This window comes from Notolabrus celidotus, chromosome 15, assembly GCF_009762535.1.
Source record: "Notolabrus celidotus isolate fNotCel1 chromosome 15, fNotCel1.pri, whole genome shotgun sequence".
In the NCBI taxonomy this organism is placed as follows: Eukaryota; Metazoa; Chordata; class Actinopteri; order Labriformes; family Labridae; genus Notolabrus; species Notolabrus celidotus.
Window position 1 is genome coordinate 26,146,430 of NC_048286.1, and position 20,656 is coordinate 26,167,085.

The following is a 20,656-nucleotide window of genomic DNA, read 5'->3' on the forward strand; positions in this document are numbered from 1 at the left end:
TTCAAGTCATTTAAGAACATCTGTGATGGAGCTACAAGTTAATTTTCAGAATGGAAGAAGACGTTTTGTTTAAAATGCAAAAAAAAAACTACTTCAAGGTATGAAGATAAGCTCTGTACACACAGTGACTTGCAGTGGGGGGAAGCAGGAAGAACTTAATAGTTTTTATAATCAATCAATCAATCAATCAATCTTTATTCATATAGCGCCAAATCACAACAAAGGTTATCTCAAGAAGCTTTTACAAACAGAGCAGGTCTAGACCGTACTCTATGTTCAATTTTTAACAAAGACCCAACATCAAGACAGGATAAGATCTAGTTCCATCTTATATACAGGACTCAGTCTGATCTCATCATCCATCATGAGTAGAGCACTGCAGCATTTAGCAAGTTATAGCGGCAAGGAAAAAACTTCTTGTAACAGGAAGAAACCTCGAGCAGCACCAGACTCATGATAGAGAGCCTTGGGGTTAGAAAGAGGGATAGAGGAGATGAAGAGAGAGACAGAGATAATAGTGGGGAGACAGATAGTAGTAGTTGCAGCCGCTGGAATCTGTCATCATGTCCACAGCAGCAGGCCATCTACGGCAGAGATCCAGAGGAACCTATGAGACAAGGGAGCTCAGGGACTCCAGAAAGGTCCATGGTTATTAACTTTATTGGGACAGAAAGAGGTGAAATGCAGGAGAGAGAGAGGATCCCAGAGTGTCAGTTTCCCCGGCAGTCTAAGTCTATAGCATCATAACTAAAAGCTGCTCCAAGCCTGAGCCAACGTTAAATATAAGCTTTATCAAAAAAGAAAGTTTTAAGCCTACCCTTAAAAGTAGAGAGGGTGTCTGCCTCCCGGACCCTGAACAACTGAAGGCATACTATTTTTAGAGACTTTAGGTATGACAAGCAGGCCTGCATGTTGGGAGCATAGTGGGATAATAGGGCACTATGAGCTCTTTAAGACACGAAGGTGCCTGACCATTAAGAGCTTTGTAGGTAAGAAGAAGGGTTTTAAATTATATTCTAAATTTCATGGAGAGCGGGTGTAGACAAGCTAACGCAGGAGAGATATGCTTTCTTTTCCTAGTTCTACTTGAGCTGCAGCGTTTTGGAGCAGCTGAATAGTCTTTAGAGACTTATTAGTGCAGCCTGATAAAAGGGAATTACAATAATCCAGCCTGGAGGTAACAACTCCATGAAGATAATGAAGATAATGAAGATAGAGTGTATTCTATAAGATCGCCTATGGTTGGACAGAAAGCAGGAACCTCTCACACTTTGCAATTCTGCAACAGCATAAACTGCCACCCTAATTCTGCCTTTGAACTGACACATTGAACCCTGTAACAGTGTAACAGTGGTGTCCCAGAGTGTGATTTCACATTACATTAAAGCGTTGTGGAAGCGCAAGAGGCACAGCTTGGAAGTTCACAGAGAGAGCACCACATACATAAAGACTCAGAGACACACACACACACACACACACACACACACACACACACACACACACACACACACACACACACACACACACACACACACACACTCAGGGCTCTGAGGTGCATGTGTGAAAAGTAATGTGCAAAATTTCAGAGTCATGAATAGCGAGGGTGTTTTGAGTTTGTTTAATCCTTTGTATCTTTTGCTTGGTGATTCAAGGAACACTCCTCTAACTATGACAACAGGTCGACAGATGGGTTAGAAACTAAGTGTAACTAAGTTTTATCTACCCTGCTTCTTCTTTTGTGTCACAGGAGGAGGATTTCGGGGACATGATCGCCTCAGCTGAAACCATGGAGAGCCAGTGCGGTCACTTGTTTGACAGTGTGACTGTTAACGGAGATATCGCTATTGCGTTCAGAGAGCTGAAGGCCGACCTCAAGAGAGTTGAAAAGGCAGAAGTCCAGTGGATTCCAGCAGAGTGGATTTGCCCTGCATCTCCAACACAAGCACGGAGGAGCTGCGGTTATTTGGGCGGCTGGATCTGAACCTCCAGCAAGAAAGAAGAAGAGCAAAAGAACAAAAATAAATGTTTAAATTTCTATTTATAAACATTACATTTTTTAACATTTTATTTTCCATTTGTAAATATGTTCTGTGACTACCACAGTTTTCCACAGTGTCCCCCAGTGTGTATCTAATTAGGCGAACATAATCCATCTTCTCTCTCTTCCTCCGTCTGTCACAGAGCCAGTTTTTTTCTGCTGGCATCAGGCTGCAATAATGTCGACTCGCAGGACGGACGAGAAGAAGAAGAAGTAGGAGGAAAAAAGGAAACTCTCCAGAGCTTGCGGCTGAGTAATCCTCCCTTGCCAAGTCGCAAACATCAGCATGTAATTATTCTGACAGCTGCTGCACTTCAATTAAATGTAATGCACACCAGAGAAATATTATTAGTAGCAGCCAGGGAGACACGCTGCCAACAACACGCTGAACAAAATAAGGACAGACAGAAGATAACAGTCAATTAAGAATGTGGAGGAAGGAGGAGGAAAACCTGTTGCGTGGCTTGTGTTTTGGGATCATGTATGTATAGTAGAAGAAGACTAGAGATGCTTGAACCAGTGTTTGTTTTATATATAATGACTGTGAAGTTGGCACTCTGTTTTTGTAGATTTTTTACGGCAGTGTATTGTAACCCTTTTAACTGAGGTTAGCTTAATGTGAATAGATAATGTTAAGTAAATAAACGTTAACATTGGCTAGATAACAGAAGAAAACAGGAAAGCCTAAAGTGCACCAAACAATATCAAAAGAAACACACCAATACAGCGTCTGCATTTAAAGGATTTCTCCTCATATTTAGTGAATGTAAGTTATGAGGAGCAAAAACACAATCATCAAAAACCACAGAATTATTCACAACACATTATCATAACTCTTACCCAGGCAAGTGAAATAAAAATAATAAACCAAACAGGCCTTTAAACTCAAGGTGAGTTTGCACATACTGTGAGCGAGACCTCAATTCACCTCCCTTCACAGGTAGTCCGAATGTCAGGTCGACAGGTAACCTTGGTTGACGACCAAACATTAATTCATAGGGTGTGAATCCTGTTACATTGCATGTACCAGGGGTTTTACAAAGTTTCGCCACTGTGACAGATTTGAGAGTCCACACTGCCTCTGAAAAATCTGATCGGATTTGGGACACTTTTGCCTTCCACTCTTACTTATTTTATTAATTTTGCTGTGTTGATTTTCTTTTATTTTAAGTATTTATTCTGTGAAGCACTTTGGGGTGCATGTTTTTATGTATGAAAGGTGCTATATAAATAAAGTTGAGTTGAGTTGCAGTGTGAACATAGCCAAAGTCAGGACCTTGGTCACTGTGCAAGCATTGGGATCCCATAATGGAACAAGAAGTTGTCCCAAAGACATTAAGCAACAGTCTTAGCTTTCTGGTTTGGCGTTGGGATGGCGGCAGCATACTTTGTGAAATGATCCGTGATCACCAGGATATCTTTGGTGCTGCTTCTATCAGGCTCTAGAGACAGGAAGTCCATACAGACGAGTTCTAAGGGCCTTGTGGATTCTATGTTCACCAATGGTACAGCTTTTTCCAGTACAAATGCACCAGTCTTCTATTTTCTATTTCTAAAATCCTACTCCTTTATGGACATCTTATTATGTAGATCACTTTTTTAGTCAACAATGTATGAGGAAAATTAAAAATAACTGGGAGAAACTTCCCATGAGCAACCCTCCATTAACAAATACTCATGTTTGAGCATCTCCTTGCTGCCTACTGGGAGTAGAGTCTGCTCACACAAGCTGCCTAGCCTGATTCTTCTGTAACGGTTGCATTCCTCTACATTCATGCCGTTTCCTTCCTCTCTTTAGACACTGTGCTCAATTGGGTGTGAAGGAGTGTTAATGTGTCTATCATGTCGTGTTTGGGGGGGAAGTGGGAGCTGCATGATGTGGGGAGACAGTAATGGCTTTCCAGGGATCTTTAGCCTTAGCAGTCGGACGGAGAGAGACTTACGACCACACATAAAAGCTTTCTGTAAAAGCACAGTCAGGCTTTAAGAGGGAATTAGGCTGCAGGGATAAAAAGCATGCCCATTGGTTTGTTTTATTTAACTTTAACAGGCTTATTGTCAGTGTCAAACATAACTGCTTACACAGAGAAGACAGAGGCACAAATGGATGAGTGCAGATGCAGTCATTTGTGTGTCTACATGTCTCCTGTGCAATAAAACGTACAGACCAGACAGTCAGGACAGCAGTCACACTTCTGCCAGGCCTGAAGTTCCAGCCCTGCCAAAGTGTGGCAGTATAATTTCATCACACCGCTGAGAATCTGCAGGCGCCCTCTGAGATCATAACGATGCCATTTAAGACAGCGGAGTGGTCCAATGAAAACCCGCCGTTTTATGTTCGCTGCAGCGCCCGCTTCAAACATTACACAGAAGCATGATGTCAATTGGTGTCAGATAATTTGGCTCAATCATGTAACTGTCTGTCTGAAGAATGTAAAAATAAATACAACCTGTGTTTAACAATATCTTCGTCTTTGCATGAGATATTCCTAACTTTTAAACAAGCGAACAGTGAACCACATGCTGAAAGTATATGACAGGGAATCATTCAAACCTACAGCAGGAGAGGGGAACGGTTAACAGCTCATTACAGAGGACTGTAAAATGAAAGAATTGTCAAATGATCCCTATAATCTGATAGTGACACATTAAAGCCAGAACATGTAACTACTGAAGAAAAGTATTACCTTCTAGTTACAAAATGCACCCATGCTCATTTCAATGCACTCAAGTGCTCAGTCAGTGCAGCCTCACATGGTTTGGTATGAACAGAAGTTTAAAGTGGCTCAGTTTACTGCTGTGGGAGAAACAGCACTATGTTCTTTATCTGCAACTAGATTAAACAAAAAATATAGATACAAAATATATACTATATAATATAAAGAATACAAAGAAGTTGGTAGCCTTCATGTTAGCAGGCCATTAAGACACATGAGCAGGGGCAAGTCCAGACTTTTTTGAGTGATGTGGCCCAAGTGGGTTTAAGTTAACTTAAAGCTGCTGTTGATAGGAATGTTGTAAAAAACCTAACTTTTTTTCTGCTGGGTTTGGAGAAACCATCGGTAAGTGAAGTAATTTGAGACTATCGCGAGATCTCTGTGTTTTCCAATGCCTACGTATAAAGCAATGTTATTATTCCTCTTGTTCCCGTTATGACGGACCAATCAGAGCTAATCTCCAATCCTCCGTCCTGATTGGTCGAGTGGCGGCCCCACTACGTCGCCCTGATTAGCTGTAGGCCACTACTTCCTCATAGAATGCGCACAACAATCTTTTGTGGGCAGGGTTTCAGGAGCAGAGAGGGGAGGGGTCGTGTTGACATTTGAAATCTCTCTCCAAACTGATGTTCATATCCTGACTACCAACAGGAGCTTTAACTTAAAGTACCAACAAAAAAAGTTTAATTTAAATACAAAGAAAGCAACAAGCAGCCTGTAACAACTCAGCCTGAATAATAGCCAACCGCAGTTGAGGATCTTTGGGTGGCACATCTCCCCCTCTGGACACGCCCATGCACACGACCGTCTCTTTTTTTGTATGTTATTATAAGCCTCAGCCTTCATGACCTTCTCTGAAGACATGTTTCTTGTTCTTGCTCTCTATTGTTTGGCCATCTTAGATGACGGTGACTACAAACTTTGGATGTTCTAAAGCAACTCATTTCCTTGTGGTTTTAACAGAAATTAAATTCCAAACAACCAATCAGTCTAAAGGTAGCAGAACACTCAGAAAACAGTCAAAACTGAGCATGATTTATTTTACATAGCTTAACACGAGATCACAATCGGCGGGTAAACAATGTCAAATTGGTTTGCTGCGTGTGGCTAACGTTAGCAGAGCTCCAGTCCCCCTTGTTAGTTAATGTGCTGTGCTGGTTATGCTTTGATCCAGTCAAGTGATTATATGCCAGTCTAACCAGACACAGCCTACATACAACTTCATCCCCATTTTCTTCATCAAATGCAGCCAAACCGTGTCGTGCTACTGTGCTTGTAAATGTCAATATTAGAGCATTATGGTAGTAGCCATTAACCAGAGCTACAGTGCTGACTAGTGGCAGGTGGCTGCAAAGACATATGACGGGCATTTCAAACCTACTGTGATACATTTATAAATGGTACACTTCACCGACTTTATTCTGGGCCGACTTGAAAAGGAGCTTTTAATTGTTTAGTTGTTTAAATATGCACATCCCTATTGAAAACTTACATTAATCCTTTAGTTAATTAGTCTTTTTCATAATTAACTATACATTTTAAAAGCAATGTTGGGAAAGTGAGAGCTCTAAACAGAAGACTGATGTCTTATCCCCTAAAAAGAAAGTGTCTTGTAAAAGAATGTGTTAGCTGTAGATTTCTGACCAAAATATGAAAACATTGTTAGCTCTGTTTTGGTCTACACCACACTCTGAGGCAAGTATCTGCTTTTTTTGGCTGCTATATGTACAGATATGATAATCTGCTGGTCTCTAATTTTGTCACTTTATCTGTTTGGTGCTGGGATGGTTGCGTACAGTAACTTCATCAGACTGTAAAACCAGAACAATCTGAGCTAAGAGAGGCTAAAACGCTTTAAAGACCTGAGGGTATAGTTTGGTTGACTATTGGTGGATTTGTACAAGCAGTAATTTGATCCAGCATCAATATGGAAATAAAGATATGTAACTTACAAAGATATTGGATGCTTTACTGTAATACCCCTACTAGTCCCAGTTTCCTTTGTTCAGCAAAAGTTTGTTACGCACAGCAACATGGAACTGTATTTGGAAAACAATCAATTTTTCCATCACACATTTTGTTGGATCCTTGGCTCTTAAGACAGACCTTGAGTTTGTGAACCCGCAAAACACACACATGCAGACAGACACACACACAGACACACACACAAAAGCAATCCAAACAAGAGGAGATATATGTCCTCTCACAGTGTTTTTTACAGCTCTCCTGGCTGCTGAATGAGGGTGTGTTTCGGCTAATATCAACAGTTGAACCGGTGAACGTATCACAGAGGGACAGGACTAAATGGTGTGTGATAGCATGTAGCATTCTCCGACCGCTGCTGAGGAATGTGAGTGAGGAATTTACTGCACCTAACGGGGATGCTTCTGCTCCATGTGTTTTTCAGCTTTGAAACCTTCGAAACCAAACCTCCCCACTGATACAGCTGAGTTATGAAGAGAGAGGAGAGTTATGGACTCCTCTAATATGTGTAAGCGGTGAACAAGTGCTGCACCAACTTCAGCCAAAACATTCAAAAGCTGCTACTCTTGACAAGAAACATTCATTTATGTGTTTGCTTGAAGATGATTAAGTTATTGTGCATTAAAGTCATTACTGTCCATCCAAACAGTGTTACATAAGAGTATTTGGATGACACGAGGAAAAACATTTGCGGATGACAGTTCAGTTGAATCCGAGTCTTCGTAAACTGGGCCTGCTGCCCGCATGCTGTCATATAGACAATGATGATGCTAAGCTCCTGTCAAACCTTATTTTTCTTATAGTTCACAGCCGCAGTTGCTTCAAAATAGATTCAAACATTGACAAATGTGAGCATTACAGCTGGATTATCCAGGCTTAAACTGCAGACAGAGTAAGATGCACAATTCTGCTGCTCAGATGCACATGCTAGCACTCTTTCTGACATTCAAATCTGCAAAATGCTGGAGCAAGGATCTATTACATTTTCCAGTTTTTGTGTTGACTTTATGATGAGCCAATTTGTACTGAGAACCATTTCTACTCAGCGGGACTCAGCGCCTAATGCGAGGCACAGTTTGGTGGTTTTGCTGGTTATTAGCAACCGTGTAATTACACCCGTAAATTTGCAGAATCCCCCTGGTGAAACGCATTATTTGCTGACATGATTTTTGGTAAAACCGCTGAAGAATTTTATATGCCTCATGTTGAAAATATGAGATTTCTAAGCACAGAGTACAGAAACACCAGACTTAAAAAACCTTAGGAGCAAATGGAATGACCACATCTGATATTCTTATGTTAGCAGAGCTATCCAGAAGCAGAGTAAGGGTGCTACAGAAGTTTCTGCTCTGCAAGGTTTTCCTCACAGAGCTTTGAAGAGAAATGATTGGACAGTGGGGAAGCCAATAGTAAGCAGAGCAGCAGGTTATTTGAACTCTCCCCACACAGCTCAACTGAACCAGACAATATCCTCTGACTTTTCTAACATTATTCTCTCGTAGGAGCACAAGGATCACTTTTTATACCATTTTTTAAAAATCACCTTTACATCAAATTGATCCAGGATGGGAATGAGCTACTTCTGTGTTCGTCTATTGGAAGTCTACTGATGCACCTGTTGATTTAAGAAAAACCTTCTGTGTTGAACAATGAACAAAGTTGCTGCGATGAGGTCTGGTACTCTGCTGCATTTACAGGATGAGAGGAGAGCAGAGGAGAGGAGCAGACTGAGCTGTGCAGATTTACCTCAGAGCAGTTTAACACACGGACAGAGCAGAGACCTGCTGCGATGCAACGACAACTCTGAAAACAGCTCCACCATCAAGTACAGAAGATACGGGTACGCAGTTCCTTTACTCTTTCTTGTTTTTTAAATTGCATGACGAACAGATAAAAAGGTGGTCTTATTTTGTGTAATAGCTTTTATTTGTACCAGTTCTAATTTGACTGATTTGACTTTACACTGCAAAAAAACTCAGATCTTAACAAGTCTATTCATTTTATAAATCATCAAAATATCTTATTAAACTTATTATTAATTATTAATTGAGCCACATTCATCTAAGAAGTACAGATGTTGTATTTTGTTTCAAGATATTAAAAGCAACAAATACAGCCTGAATTGCTTCAAATGTGTAAAAAATAAAAATAGCTGCCAGTACTACAAGTATGTTTTTTCTTGAAAAATACATCTTATTTTAATAAATTTATTTAATCTTATTTTTTATCAAGGGAATGTGGTTTACACAAAGTGTAGTGAGATTTAAAAAGAAACCAATATCTATTGTTAAAAAGGGTCCAGTAACCAAAGTAGCTTAGCATTAAAAAAAAACAAAAAATACTGTTTTATAAGAACTACAAAATTTAAACAAGTTTTCTCAATTCAGTCTTACATGAATAGTTCAATCAGCTTGTTGCAGTGTTGAACAAGGAAGATAAAAAAAACAACACAGTAGTTCAGCATCGTGTTGATTCATGTGAAAGCATTGTTGTTCAAGCAGAGGGGATTTGTAAGCGGTCTTTGTGAATCTATCAGACAACTTCTGATTCCCCCAGGTCTCGTCTGGGTGGGGTCAAAGTTCGCCACAAGCGACAGGTGCTGCAGGACATGGCTCGACCCCTGAAACATTGGCTGTACAAACATCGAGATAACCCCTACCCCACCAAGACAGAGAAGGTGCTGCTGGCCCTGGGCTCACACATGACGCTGGTGCAGGTGAGATGAGCTTGAAGCGGTGGTGGTGCAAGGGAGGAATTAGATTTTGTGTGTGATTTAATTTTGTCTGTGTGTGTTTTTTTTGGGTCTTTTTTTGTACTGGCTGCTCCAAACCAATTGCCTTGAGAAGGATTAATAAAGGTTTTAACTGAATGAATGCTTAGGATTTAATTTTTGAGGATTAATGGCAATAACAAGATGCATCTGCACAGGTGTCAAACTGGTTTGCAAATGCACGACGGAGGCTGAAGAACACCGTGAGACAGCCAGACCTAAGCTGGGCACTGAGGATCAAACTTTACAATCAATACATCCAGGGAAACGCTGAGAGACTGAGCGTGTGCAGTGATGAAACACACTCAGAAGGTACAATTACAAAGTCCTGTTTGTTTTTGGTTGGAGTTATGGAAGACATTAATAAATGACTCTATCATTTCTTAAATTCTTTTCTACATGATTTTTTGAATTTTTGCCCTGCAGATGAAGAGTGTCCTTCACAAGCTCCCATCAGCCAATCAGAGTTTGGCAGGTCGTCTTCCCACAAGGGTGCGCTCCAAAAACCGGGCAGCGTCCTCGCCATGGCAGACTCGGCCAACAGTGATGACAGCGCATCGCCTCCATCCAAGTACAAGAGCAGCTTACTGAACCGGTACCTGAATGACAGCTTGCGACACATGATGGCAGCAAAGACTGACTGCGTCACCTCGGCCTGCAGGGGGAGGAGCCACTCCGAGTCGTTCAGCTCCAACGAATGTGACCGAGATGTTGTTTCTCCCGCGTCTTCGTACGAAACGGAGGCCAACTTTGTCTACCACATGGGTGAGAGACATTGGTTTCACCACACGTTAATTTAAAGTAACAATATTGTGCTTTAACACAAAATGTACACTCAGTGAGCATAAATAGGATCAGGGGAAGTTGTTTTAAACACTGTTAATGTGCATACATTTATATAAAGTAATGTAAATACAACATGGAAGATAGATTTGGAGGAGGATAGATGAGAACCCCCTCTGTCCACAGAAATCATTAAAGCAGCTTCCTTGTTAATTGCAGATTTATGTTGTATGTGAGCTAAAATGACACTTTAACTACCCCGCTTCCCGTTCGTTCATTTTTAACACACCACAGTGTACAGTTAAAGAAGAACAGACCGTACAGAAACTTCCACCCGGCTCCTTGGAGCTCCCTGACATTAATAAATCTCTGGCAACACACTGAAAGTCAGAAGCTCAGCGAGATTCAATTATAAAGTTACAGCTAAACTTGACACCTGGGTGCCCTCTCAGACCTACAGGGAGCTCAGCACGCTGACAACCCTCAGATCCACTCAGGGACAGAGCCAAACCTTTACAAACATTACTAATAAAGACCCATGCAGACGCTGAAATCCCTCATTTTAAAATTGGATAGAGCTCATGCTGGCTGCCGCTGCTCACCGCAAATATCATTTCCATATACGAGAATGTGCCATTTGTTCCGCTTCAGCTTCTTGCCATGGTGGAAATGTCCAGTCCAGTCTCAAGGACAATTACAGAACGTCTGAGACTTTATTCTTCCCCGGGTGAGAAGAGGGAACCTCAGCCAAACGTAGAAATGGAGCAGTCTGTCAGTACAGCGCTGAAGACGTCTCGTATAGAGGGAGTGTCAGAGCTGCCACTCAGCTGTGAGGAAACGCAGAGCGAGATCTCTAACATCCAAATGAAGCTGAGGCTTTGCTCCCCACACTGGTGTGCTTTGGCAGGCGGAGACTCCCAAGTGTAACCCTGGAACTGGAAATCAATCTAAATTTACATTATGTCATAAGAGCTGTGAAAAGATTTCTGAAACTCATTCTACTCTTTAGCATAACAAATACATTTCCCCTTGAGCTTAAAAAATGTGTGCATGAAGTTCCTTTTTTTATTTCACAACCGCTCTCCAGCCAAACATTAAATACTGGTCACAGTCTTAAGGTTAGTGTATTTATATGTCTTTTAAAGGGACAGTGCTTTTGTCAGTGGGGTTCAGAATCAGCCTCAGAAATAATTAAGTCTATATGTAAAGAGTTGTAAACGCTCTTGTACAGAATGTAAACATGAAGACGTGAGGGTAGGAAGTAATGAGAAACAAGTATGATGTAAATATTTAAGAATATACACAGAAAAAGGCATATGACACATAATGTATGTATAATATGATACACAACACAATATATAGAGAGAATAGGAAACAGTAGAGTGTCTTAGTTCTAAATAGAGCCACTGTTTGAGTTGGAGGTGTCCCCAGCCACAGCGTTTGATAGCCTTGCTTCTGTGCCGGTCCACCAGTGGTCTCTCAACAAAGAAGCAGAGCTAACCGGCATCCCCTGTGAGCAATACACATGTATCATTGACCAGTACCTCATACAACCCCACTTCAAGATAAAAGGGAAGTATCCCTTTAAGAACGTTACCAGGCTTTAACGTTCGAAAAAATACTGTATAATTTTCCTCAAAATGTAGCCAATGTAGAAGTGTTGAAAACTGCAGTTCCTTGAGTGTCCACTTGAGGCTAGTTCCAAAAGCCCAAGACACTCAATAAACACCCATGATAAAAGCCAGTACTAAACACAGTTCAGGCCTGAAAGCCAATTTCTATACGCGCACACTTTTACACTTTTTTAACTCATAGGTTTTGATGATATTGAGGCTAAGAGTTATGTATGGATTTGAAAAAAAGGAGCAAGACTGAGTCTACGGACAAGTGGCCACATTGCTGCTGTGTTCCAGAAGGCTAAAGCCCCACCCCAGCTCCTCCTCTTTACCAGTTTCTAATTTAATCAAAAGTTAAGTTGTGTCAGTGTTTTCATGGTTTTGGCTTCATAAGGCTTCTTCAGAAACCAGAAATCATGTCCATGATGTAATTTTTGTTTTCTTTTTTACTGTATTAATTTAAAAACAAAGACATTTGAGTCAAACAGAGAGCTAGCTAAGACAGCTGATCTTACCACACCGTTGTATGCAAGCTGAATCTGTAGCTGTTAGCTTAGTGTTTAAAAAGCTAGCTAGCGCTGTCCAAAAGTAACAAAATCTCTAAAATGCATCACAAGAGCTTCTTGTTCTTGGAGGCCACCAGTGCTTTACCAACAATAGGGGTGAGCAAGGGAGCATTTAAACCCAGAATATGACCGCTAGATATCGCAAAATACTCCCATTTCTACACACTACCTTTAAAAGTGTTAAACACTGAATAATTTGTTACCTGGTTGTATTTTCTTTCTTAGATTAAACAAGTTAAACATAACATGTCAAAAAGTCCACTTTGAGGTGTTAGACTGATTTAGCCTAGGTCTTTACCTTTAGATTGAGCCAAGTTATCTGTTTCCCAGCCTTAAGTGTTAATGCTAAGCGAAGTGAAATATCTGCTAGCTTAAGCCCCACATTCAGGATGTGGCCATGAGGTATCAAAGGTATCAATCTTGGCATCTCCCGAGCAAAAGAAAGCAAATGCTTCCCAAAATGTTTGACTTTTCCTCCTAACATGTTATTACTCTCTCACTTCCAATTATTTCTTTTGGAGGAGTTGAAGGTTTCTTGATGTCATCATCACACTCTATGTGGGCAGCACACAGTGTTGAGATGTTTGTTCAAACGTTTAATGTCTCCCTGCTGGTCATATTAAGGGTGTTTGTGACCCACTACGGCTGCACAGTGGAGGTGAAGTGGAAAGTCAAGCTGCCAGAGTCATGACAGGCACTGACACCATTAACAGGTTTAAACACCGCCCGGGAGACGACTTAAACAGTCACTAAAGCTCCACTGATGTACCAATAAGTGATGCCACAACACCATGTTTTACAAGGAAACTTGAAACATATCAACCTGACTCCCACAGACAGTAAAACTGTAATGGAATAGTATGTGTTAGTTATATCGCCTTTCAATGTACAGATATGTGAGCCTGTTTACACTATATATTTACATGGGCCCTGCACCACCTTCAGTGTTTCCTCTATAAGTCTGGAGGGCCATAAATGTGACCAGAATCATGTTTTATTGGACGCAAAGCAGCAACAAACATATCTGGAAAACACCTTGCTGCATTTTCTGCCCGTTTTATTTCAAATAAAATCATGCATGCTGAGAGGGGACTCACTTTATCACAAATACACCTCCCTGTGGAGGGAATTACCAGTTACAATATTTTCTCTCTACACATTTGTTTCCAGTGTTGATCTTAGCTGCACACCTGTGAGATGACTGAATGTCATTGACTTTGGGTCATGAGGGGCTTCCTATCATACTTCATTGGCTATATAAGTCAAGGGTTTTGCCGCAGAGCGATGTGTTCATGGGAGCTTTGGTAGTAAGAGAGACCAAAGCCCCTAATCCTGTAATTAAAGCTGCTGTGAGGAACTTTAGATCTGTGTTGGTTTTGGCGCCCCTTGTGGGCAAAGATTTGATCTCATCCCCTTTTGGATTTTTTGCTTCATTTCCATCCCAAGGTTATTTTTCTCTCACAAAATATCTCCTCCTGAATCTCATACACTGTAACAAATGCGTCAGTCACTGTGAATATTTGCTGCTTAAAACGGAGAGAAAGGCGGTTCCCTCAGTGTGCCGTCAATCCTCTGATCTGACACCCACCCCCCTGCAGTGATTTCAGGCAAAGCTACACAGAGATGTTGTCAGTCTTGTTGCTTATGGTCCCATCCACTTTTGTGGGTCTTAAAAAGGCACCAGTATCAATTTCAGCTTGTTTCACAACCAGCTAAAAACCTCCTCACTAGAGCTTTAAAATCGTCCAAATTTCAATACATGTTTTAAATTTAAACAAGAAAACTGTTAACACTCATAATTCCTTCTATTTAAAATAAATAAATCCAGATTTGATATGGATATCCACTTGCTGTTGACGATTCATGAGGCCCTGCTTGATACGCTGACGGATAAACCAAGCTCTCCTTCCCTAAGTCATGCCAACAGAGCTCATACTTACCAAGATGCATTTGTGGCAAACAGCAGCAGCATCAGTCCCTCTTTGCTTTATTGTTTAGCTGTTAACTCTGGTGTGAATTGATACAACTGTACTGTTTATCTGAGTCAGCTTTGAAATTGTGTCCCCCTCCTACAATCTAAATTACCACCTGAAGCAGTGTTGTAGTACTAAAGTCCTATTTTCAGGACTCATGACTTGGTTTGAGCTCGAGAACTAATGACTTGGACTTGGACTACAGCACTGACGGCATTCAAACCAAGAAGTTAGAGAGGAAGACTCAACTTATTTATTGATAAAGCTTTTTTTTCTTTTTGCATATGTCCCAATTAATTTATTCAGCTTATGTGCATGTTCATGTGGCATCTTGCTCAGCAACAGGGACTCAACTTGAAATCGACTCAGGTTCTTTGGTGACTTAGATGAGAATACTGGGGACTCAAAGTTGAGGTTTGGTGACTCTACTAGTTGTACAACACTGATTACTAGTAACTCTGTTACTGCTTTTTAACTGTTACATTATTTGTGGACAGAGAGATCTTTGTTTCTCTATTTGTTTTCCTCTTTTCTGCTTAACACCAGGAATGTTCCCAGTGTGGGATTAAAAAGACTTACTGGTATCTTACATTGGAATGCTACTTTCATGTTGGAAACAATATGGAAACTTATAAATGTGTTAATGTTAGCTAAAACAGCACATTTTTCTACCAACTACATCTAATAATGGTGCCTGGCCCCTCAGAGAAACTGAGACTCTATACTTGTAATATGGGTTACATCCTTTTAATGTGACCATGCAGTCAGGGAATGATTAGCTAGAAGGGGGAGTAAATACTAAATACTACTAAACCTTTGGTCAGTAGTATCTAGAGTTGTTAGGACAGGTTACTCAACTTAGAAAAGGGACAGACTAGCTTTGTCCCCCTGTATTCATTGTTCTTGCTCCACTTAACTAACCAGCTACATGTTGTATTTGTATGTAGACATGAGGGTGGTGTTGAACTCTTCCTCTCTGTAAGAAAGCATTTCTCAAATTTCCAAACTACGAGCAAGCTCTAATGTCTGAAACAGGCGGCTTCATTATGCCTTATAAATTTTGTTGAATCTTATCCTTGCTATAAATTTGAGACTCACCAGAGTTAGAATAATGTTTTTTCTTGGTAATAAAAACACAACAGAAGTACTAAAGTACTTTCTTGGCAGATTGTCATGCGGCTAAAGAGAAAAATTCTCAGTAGCAAAATAGCATAAAACAGTAAAATGATTTACTATCAATAAGTAGTTGCTTTTGGCTCCAGCCAGGCCAAAGAAATCAGAGACGGGGATGTTTCGGACTGTTAGCGTTGAAAGACTGTGTTTCACAGAGGGCCTTTAATTTCCCCGTCTAGTGCTCGCTGAAGATAAAATCCACTTTGACCAGCTTCTATCTGCTCCAATGAATGAAGGCTGTATTCCAAAACCCAAATGGAAAATATGCTTTACATATAATGCACGCTTATGCACTGACCACAAACAGGAATTGCACAAGCAATATAATATTACTCGAAAGTCCTATCCTGCTCCTGCCTTAGATGCAGACAGAGATATTGTAGACCCATGCTTTCTCCAGATATCCCTCATCAAAACATTTCAATAAGTGCTTTTCAGGCTGAAGTCAAAAAGATGGAGTTGTGTGGGGACTGTTTTTGGAAATAAAGTGACATACAGTGGACTTAACAGGTGCTAGCACAGAAACACAGCGTCAGACCAAATGACAGGATGCAGATATCAGATTTTCTTTCCTCTGAAAAGCTCCAGAAAAACGCTCCGCTGTGTTTGTTTTGGCAAAGACACTTAACTGAGTCATGTGTTTCTGGAGTCTGTTGTAAGAAACATCCAAAGAAACGCACCAGTCATAAAGTAACTGCATACACTTCATGCACTTACATTCAAAAATGCACACACAACATACAACATACATGTGTAACCTAAAGCCCGAGCCAGCCTTGATTGTACTTTGAACATGCTCTATTTGTGATTTCAAAGCTTTCAAGTAAACTGATTGATTTCATACTAACACAAGTCTTTTCCTTCTCTCCTGCAGATACAATGGACTATTCTTCAACTAGATGTGACAGGTGAGTGTTATTTCAAAATCAAATCAGCTGTTTGCACTTCTCAACTTTCATCAGCCTGAAAAGTAAAACCATCTACAATCTATTTTGGATTTTGTTCTTGAAATTGAACCTCCATTTCTGATTCATCATTCTGGCTTTGTGTCAAGATTTGTTCCTGCTTTAGATTTCTAAAACGGTTCCTCAGATGGTTTTATCCAGGCATGAGAACAACCCATCAATCAATCAAGTCTTATTATGAGTGGATTGATCATTAGGAGGCAAACTTTATCATACATGAAGTTAGTTTCAAGGGAATAAAAATGGAAAAACATGAGATATGAGAAAGGGGTGAACTTCAAATGCCAGAAGTACACAAATAAACGGCCACTGATGGGGTTTTTTTTTACACAGAGGGATTATTTTGATATTTAAACTAAGATTATAAAAAGGTAGAATAAAATATTCAGGATAGTCCTGATGGGGTAAAAAACAACAAATTAATGAGTAATAGTTGACAAATCTGTTATGTTAGATACTGACTACAGGTTTTTGAGTATTTATTATGGAATTTACCCTCATTTTAGAGGCCAGCCAATAAAAACAAGTATTTTAGCCGAGGCTGTGCACTGCAGAAACTCAAAATCTTACCAAGTGAAATTGTATCATTTTGAATCAAAATGTCTTATCCCACTTGATTTAAGGTAAATTTACTTAACAAGTAACAATTGAGCAAGATAGAGGGACTTTTTTGAAGACAATGCATCTTAAATATCTTGTTAAGTCAAACAATCTTGAAATGATCTTGTTTTGAGTTGTAATTTAGAAGAAACAAGGTTTATTTTACATTTCATACATTTTTCAAGCTGAGATCTTATTTGTAGAAGACGGATAATCTTGTTTTAAAACAAACCCTTTACTTGATTTAAGTAAATGCATTTTATTTGAGAATCTATCAGAAAACAGCTCCAAATGTACATCCTCAAACTACATGCACACAATGAAACACCTACTTTTGAGCATAGCTGGCTTATCCTAAAAAACAACATGACTGAATATTAGTATATCCAGCTAACTATGAGAAGCCATCATATCTCAAAATGTTCAAATTAACTTTCTTATTTCAAGTACAAGATGGTCTTAAACCAAGAGAAGTGCCACTATAATACAACTCAAATAAAGGTGAATATATCTCAAATGAAGAAATGTATTACTGCAGAAATCTTTTTTTGAGTGAAAAGTTACAAATTGTTAGCAATCCTGGCTTATTCTGAGACACTAGGCTTTAAAATACTGGTAAAATATTGCTTAATATTGCTAATTTTAAGATCACAGTTTTCTAAATATTATGTATTTTTTAAAGAAATCTTACCAAGCAAATTCTCGCTTGTTCTATTGGCAGATTCTTTTTTGCCTATTCCAAGGTAAAAGTACCTTGAAATAAGTTTTTTTTTTCTAGTTTTTGGAGGGGCATTTTTTCCAGTGTACTAATGGCTTTATCCCAACACTCAGAAATATGAACATGTATTTTGTTCCAGGACTTAAATAAAAGCAGCTTTCCCAATTTACAACCTTAAAAAAAGGCCAAGTCTGTAGTGTGTGGTCAATTCAATCTAAATAGTGAGGAGTAAAAATGTAAATGACTTATAATAATAAGTTAATATAAAGTATCTGATTTTCTTTCCCAGTGTTCAGCAGCAAGAGCGAGTTCAGCAGAGACGGGCTGATCAGGGCTGGAGGGAGATCCACGCCGCCGTTGCTCTGACCAACTTGGCCCAGGGTCAGAGCTGCACAGCGGACCAGACCTGTGTAACCGTGCCAAACGCTGTCATGGGGCAGAGCTGCACCAGAGAGCCTTTCTCATTTACCAGGACCACTATCAGAGACAGCTCATGTGTCACAGGTCCCACGGCTGCTCTGACGCAGAGCTACACCACTGGGCCCGCTCTCACCAGCCGCATCATCCAGAAGTCCTCTCACATCTCTGAGGTCCAGACCATAAACGTGGCCCTGCCTAACAGCGTGTAGGCATTTTATTGACTCATCTGGTCTATGAACATTGCTCCATATAAGAATACCAGATGTTTAAGTGCCTTGAAATCCATGTACAGCCTCTTGTTATTTTTTAAAGCTGATAAACTTTGACATGTTCAATCCTTTTTGTGTTCTGAAATGGAAAAACTGACCAAACAGCTGAATTTTTATACAGTTTTTGTAATGTTTCTAATGTCTCCCTGTCTCTGTATGTTGCAGTAAGTTATATTAACTTCATGAGACTGGATCATCATCCAATGCTAAAGTTGACAGCAGCTATTTGAATAAAGTTAATGTGAAATCTTTTGACCAGTTGTTTGCTTTAAATCATCGGTTTGCAGTGGCTGAGGCAGAAATACAGATATGTTTCGCAGAGCTGTATTTAGTGGAAGCTCTCATGCTTGCGAATGTGGGTCTCCAAGTTTCATTATATCTTTTCAAGTAGCTTTTTAAAGGCTGTAGTTGAGGCATAGGCTTGGCATCATAAATGACGCTTGGAGACGGTGTTTCAAGCAGAAGACCTTAGAGAGAGTAAAATCCTTCAAAGGAGCGATAGAATGAGGACTGGACAGATCACAGGGGACACGTTGCAGTTTCCTGATATAAAGATTGCGCGCCAATAATATTTAAGACTAAAGATGGTGGAATATGAAATGTCTACTTGGAGAATGTGAACCAGACTAAATGGGGGAAGAATTTATCGGTATTGCTTGCAGTGTTAGATCCATCTCTTCACAAATTCTGGGCCACATCCAGACTTTTGGCACTGACTTATTAGTAGCAGAGAAACCCTCCAAAGTAAAATTCTGTTTGTTGTCTAGTTCATAAGATGAATGTTTGTATAAAAATACTTTACTACAAAGTTACTTTTTTGGTTGTTTTTCAATCTTTCTAAAAAAAAAAATATATATATATATATATATATATTGAAAATGAAGGTTCCTCTGAAAGGGACAGTATTTGCTTTGTCACATATCTCTGGAGGTCAAGCCCAAATTTAGACTGGATGGTTGGATGTGAATGTCCATGATACTGTGCCATTGAATAGTACATCTACACAGTACAAGTACAATGACACATGGTAGAACAGTTGTATGAGCACCATGGCACTACCACTATGGTGGGCTAGATGAACTATAGTTGTAGTAACATTACCTCTGGATGTAAAAAGCCACAAAAGAATTGCAGGCACGATCCTGGGGAGGTGGAGGGTTGCACCCAACAAATGACTGAATGAACTGAAGGAAGAGAACCCAGTGCTATTGTCTAGATATGACCAGGTGATGAGAACAGCTGAGGACTACATGAGTAGGAGTGAAATATGACGCCCATGCAGAAGTGTTATAAACTGCAATCCATTGAGCGTCTGCTTGAGACTGGCTGCAGAAACACCGGAAACCACATAGACGATCTTTGCAGCAGAAATAAACGTGTTTAGAGCCTGGTTCAAAAACTGCTTAGATTTCCGTAGCTAATTTCTCTATCGGAACACACTGTACGGGGGTGAATTTTTTCTAATGCAACAGTTCAGAAGATATTAAGATTACGTTTTTGACTGTCTTACTTGACTAACAGGCGGGAACACTGTAGCTGTTGGCTAGGAGGCTCAAACCCAGCCTCTTTGCCTCACACTAAGTTTGGTTGAGTTCTGCATTACCAATGTGGCACCCACCAACGATTGGCTCCAAAACAGCGCTCAGGAACAGATGGGTGATGTCACGGATACTACGTCCATTATTTATACAGTCTATGGTGGAGGAGTGAGCTCAATGAATAATGAAAAAATCTACAGAAGTTGTTTGTGTTTGGATCTCAGGAAGAAGATCATAGGTGGTAATTGAATTTTAAAAGTCCATATGCACGTACTGCATTAAAGGGATATTTCAGTGTTTTTGAAGTGGCGTTGTATGAGATTTTAATCTCTAGTAATTGTGCTAGCAACAACGGATGATGCTCAGCTTGTCCCGTGTAACGAGAAACTGCAGGGAAAAATGTAACGCAAGCTAGGCTACCGTTTTTTTTTTATTTTGAGCACTCACCTCAGTTTAGGTGTGCACTCTACTGGGATTTTTTTCAGCACTTTATTTTGCCACCAGAAAGCTTGTTCTGCTTGATCTGC

General features: G+C 40.1%; 2 protein-coding genes across 3 annotated transcripts in view; both read left to right on the top strand.

Moving 5' to 3' along the window:
- The window catches only part of LOC117826557 (MAGUK p55 subfamily member 7-like), a 41,928-nt gene extending 38,244 nt beyond the window's left edge, over positions 1-3,684 (top strand). For both annotated transcript variants that reach the window (XM_034702690.1, XM_034702691.1), the window contains one exon: positions 1,748-3,684. In XM_034702690.1, coding sequence (XP_034558581.1) covers positions 1,748-1,981 — 234 coding nt within the window. In that variant the 3' untranslated portion in view covers positions 1,982-3,684. The remainder of the gene's footprint in view (positions 1-1,747) is intronic.
- LOC117826683 (homeobox protein Mohawk-like) lies at positions 2,988-18,808 on the top strand. The gene is made up of 9 exons (XM_034702936.1): positions 2,988-3,002; positions 6,977-7,105; positions 8,436-8,578; positions 9,295-9,454; positions 9,667-9,820; positions 9,935-10,273; positions 16,494-16,527; positions 18,192-18,527; positions 18,757-18,808. The coding sequence occupies exons 1-9, from the start codon at positions 2,988-2,990 to the stop codon at positions 18,767-18,769; spliced, it is 1,323 nt and encodes a 440-aa protein (XP_034558827.1). The 3' UTR covers positions 18,770-18,808.
- Positions 18,809-20,656: the final 1,848 nt, after the last annotated feature.

Coding starts and splice junctions, on each gene's coding strand:
- LOC117826683 (XM_034702936.1), top strand. Junction 10,274..16,493: donor CAACTTTGTCTACCACATGG/GTGAGAGACATT, acceptor TCTCTCCTGCAG/ATACAATGGACTATTCTTCA. Junction 16,528..18,191: donor TCTTCAACTAGATGTGACAG/GTGAGTGTTATT, acceptor TTTCTTTCCCAG/TGTTCAGCAGCAAGAGCGAG.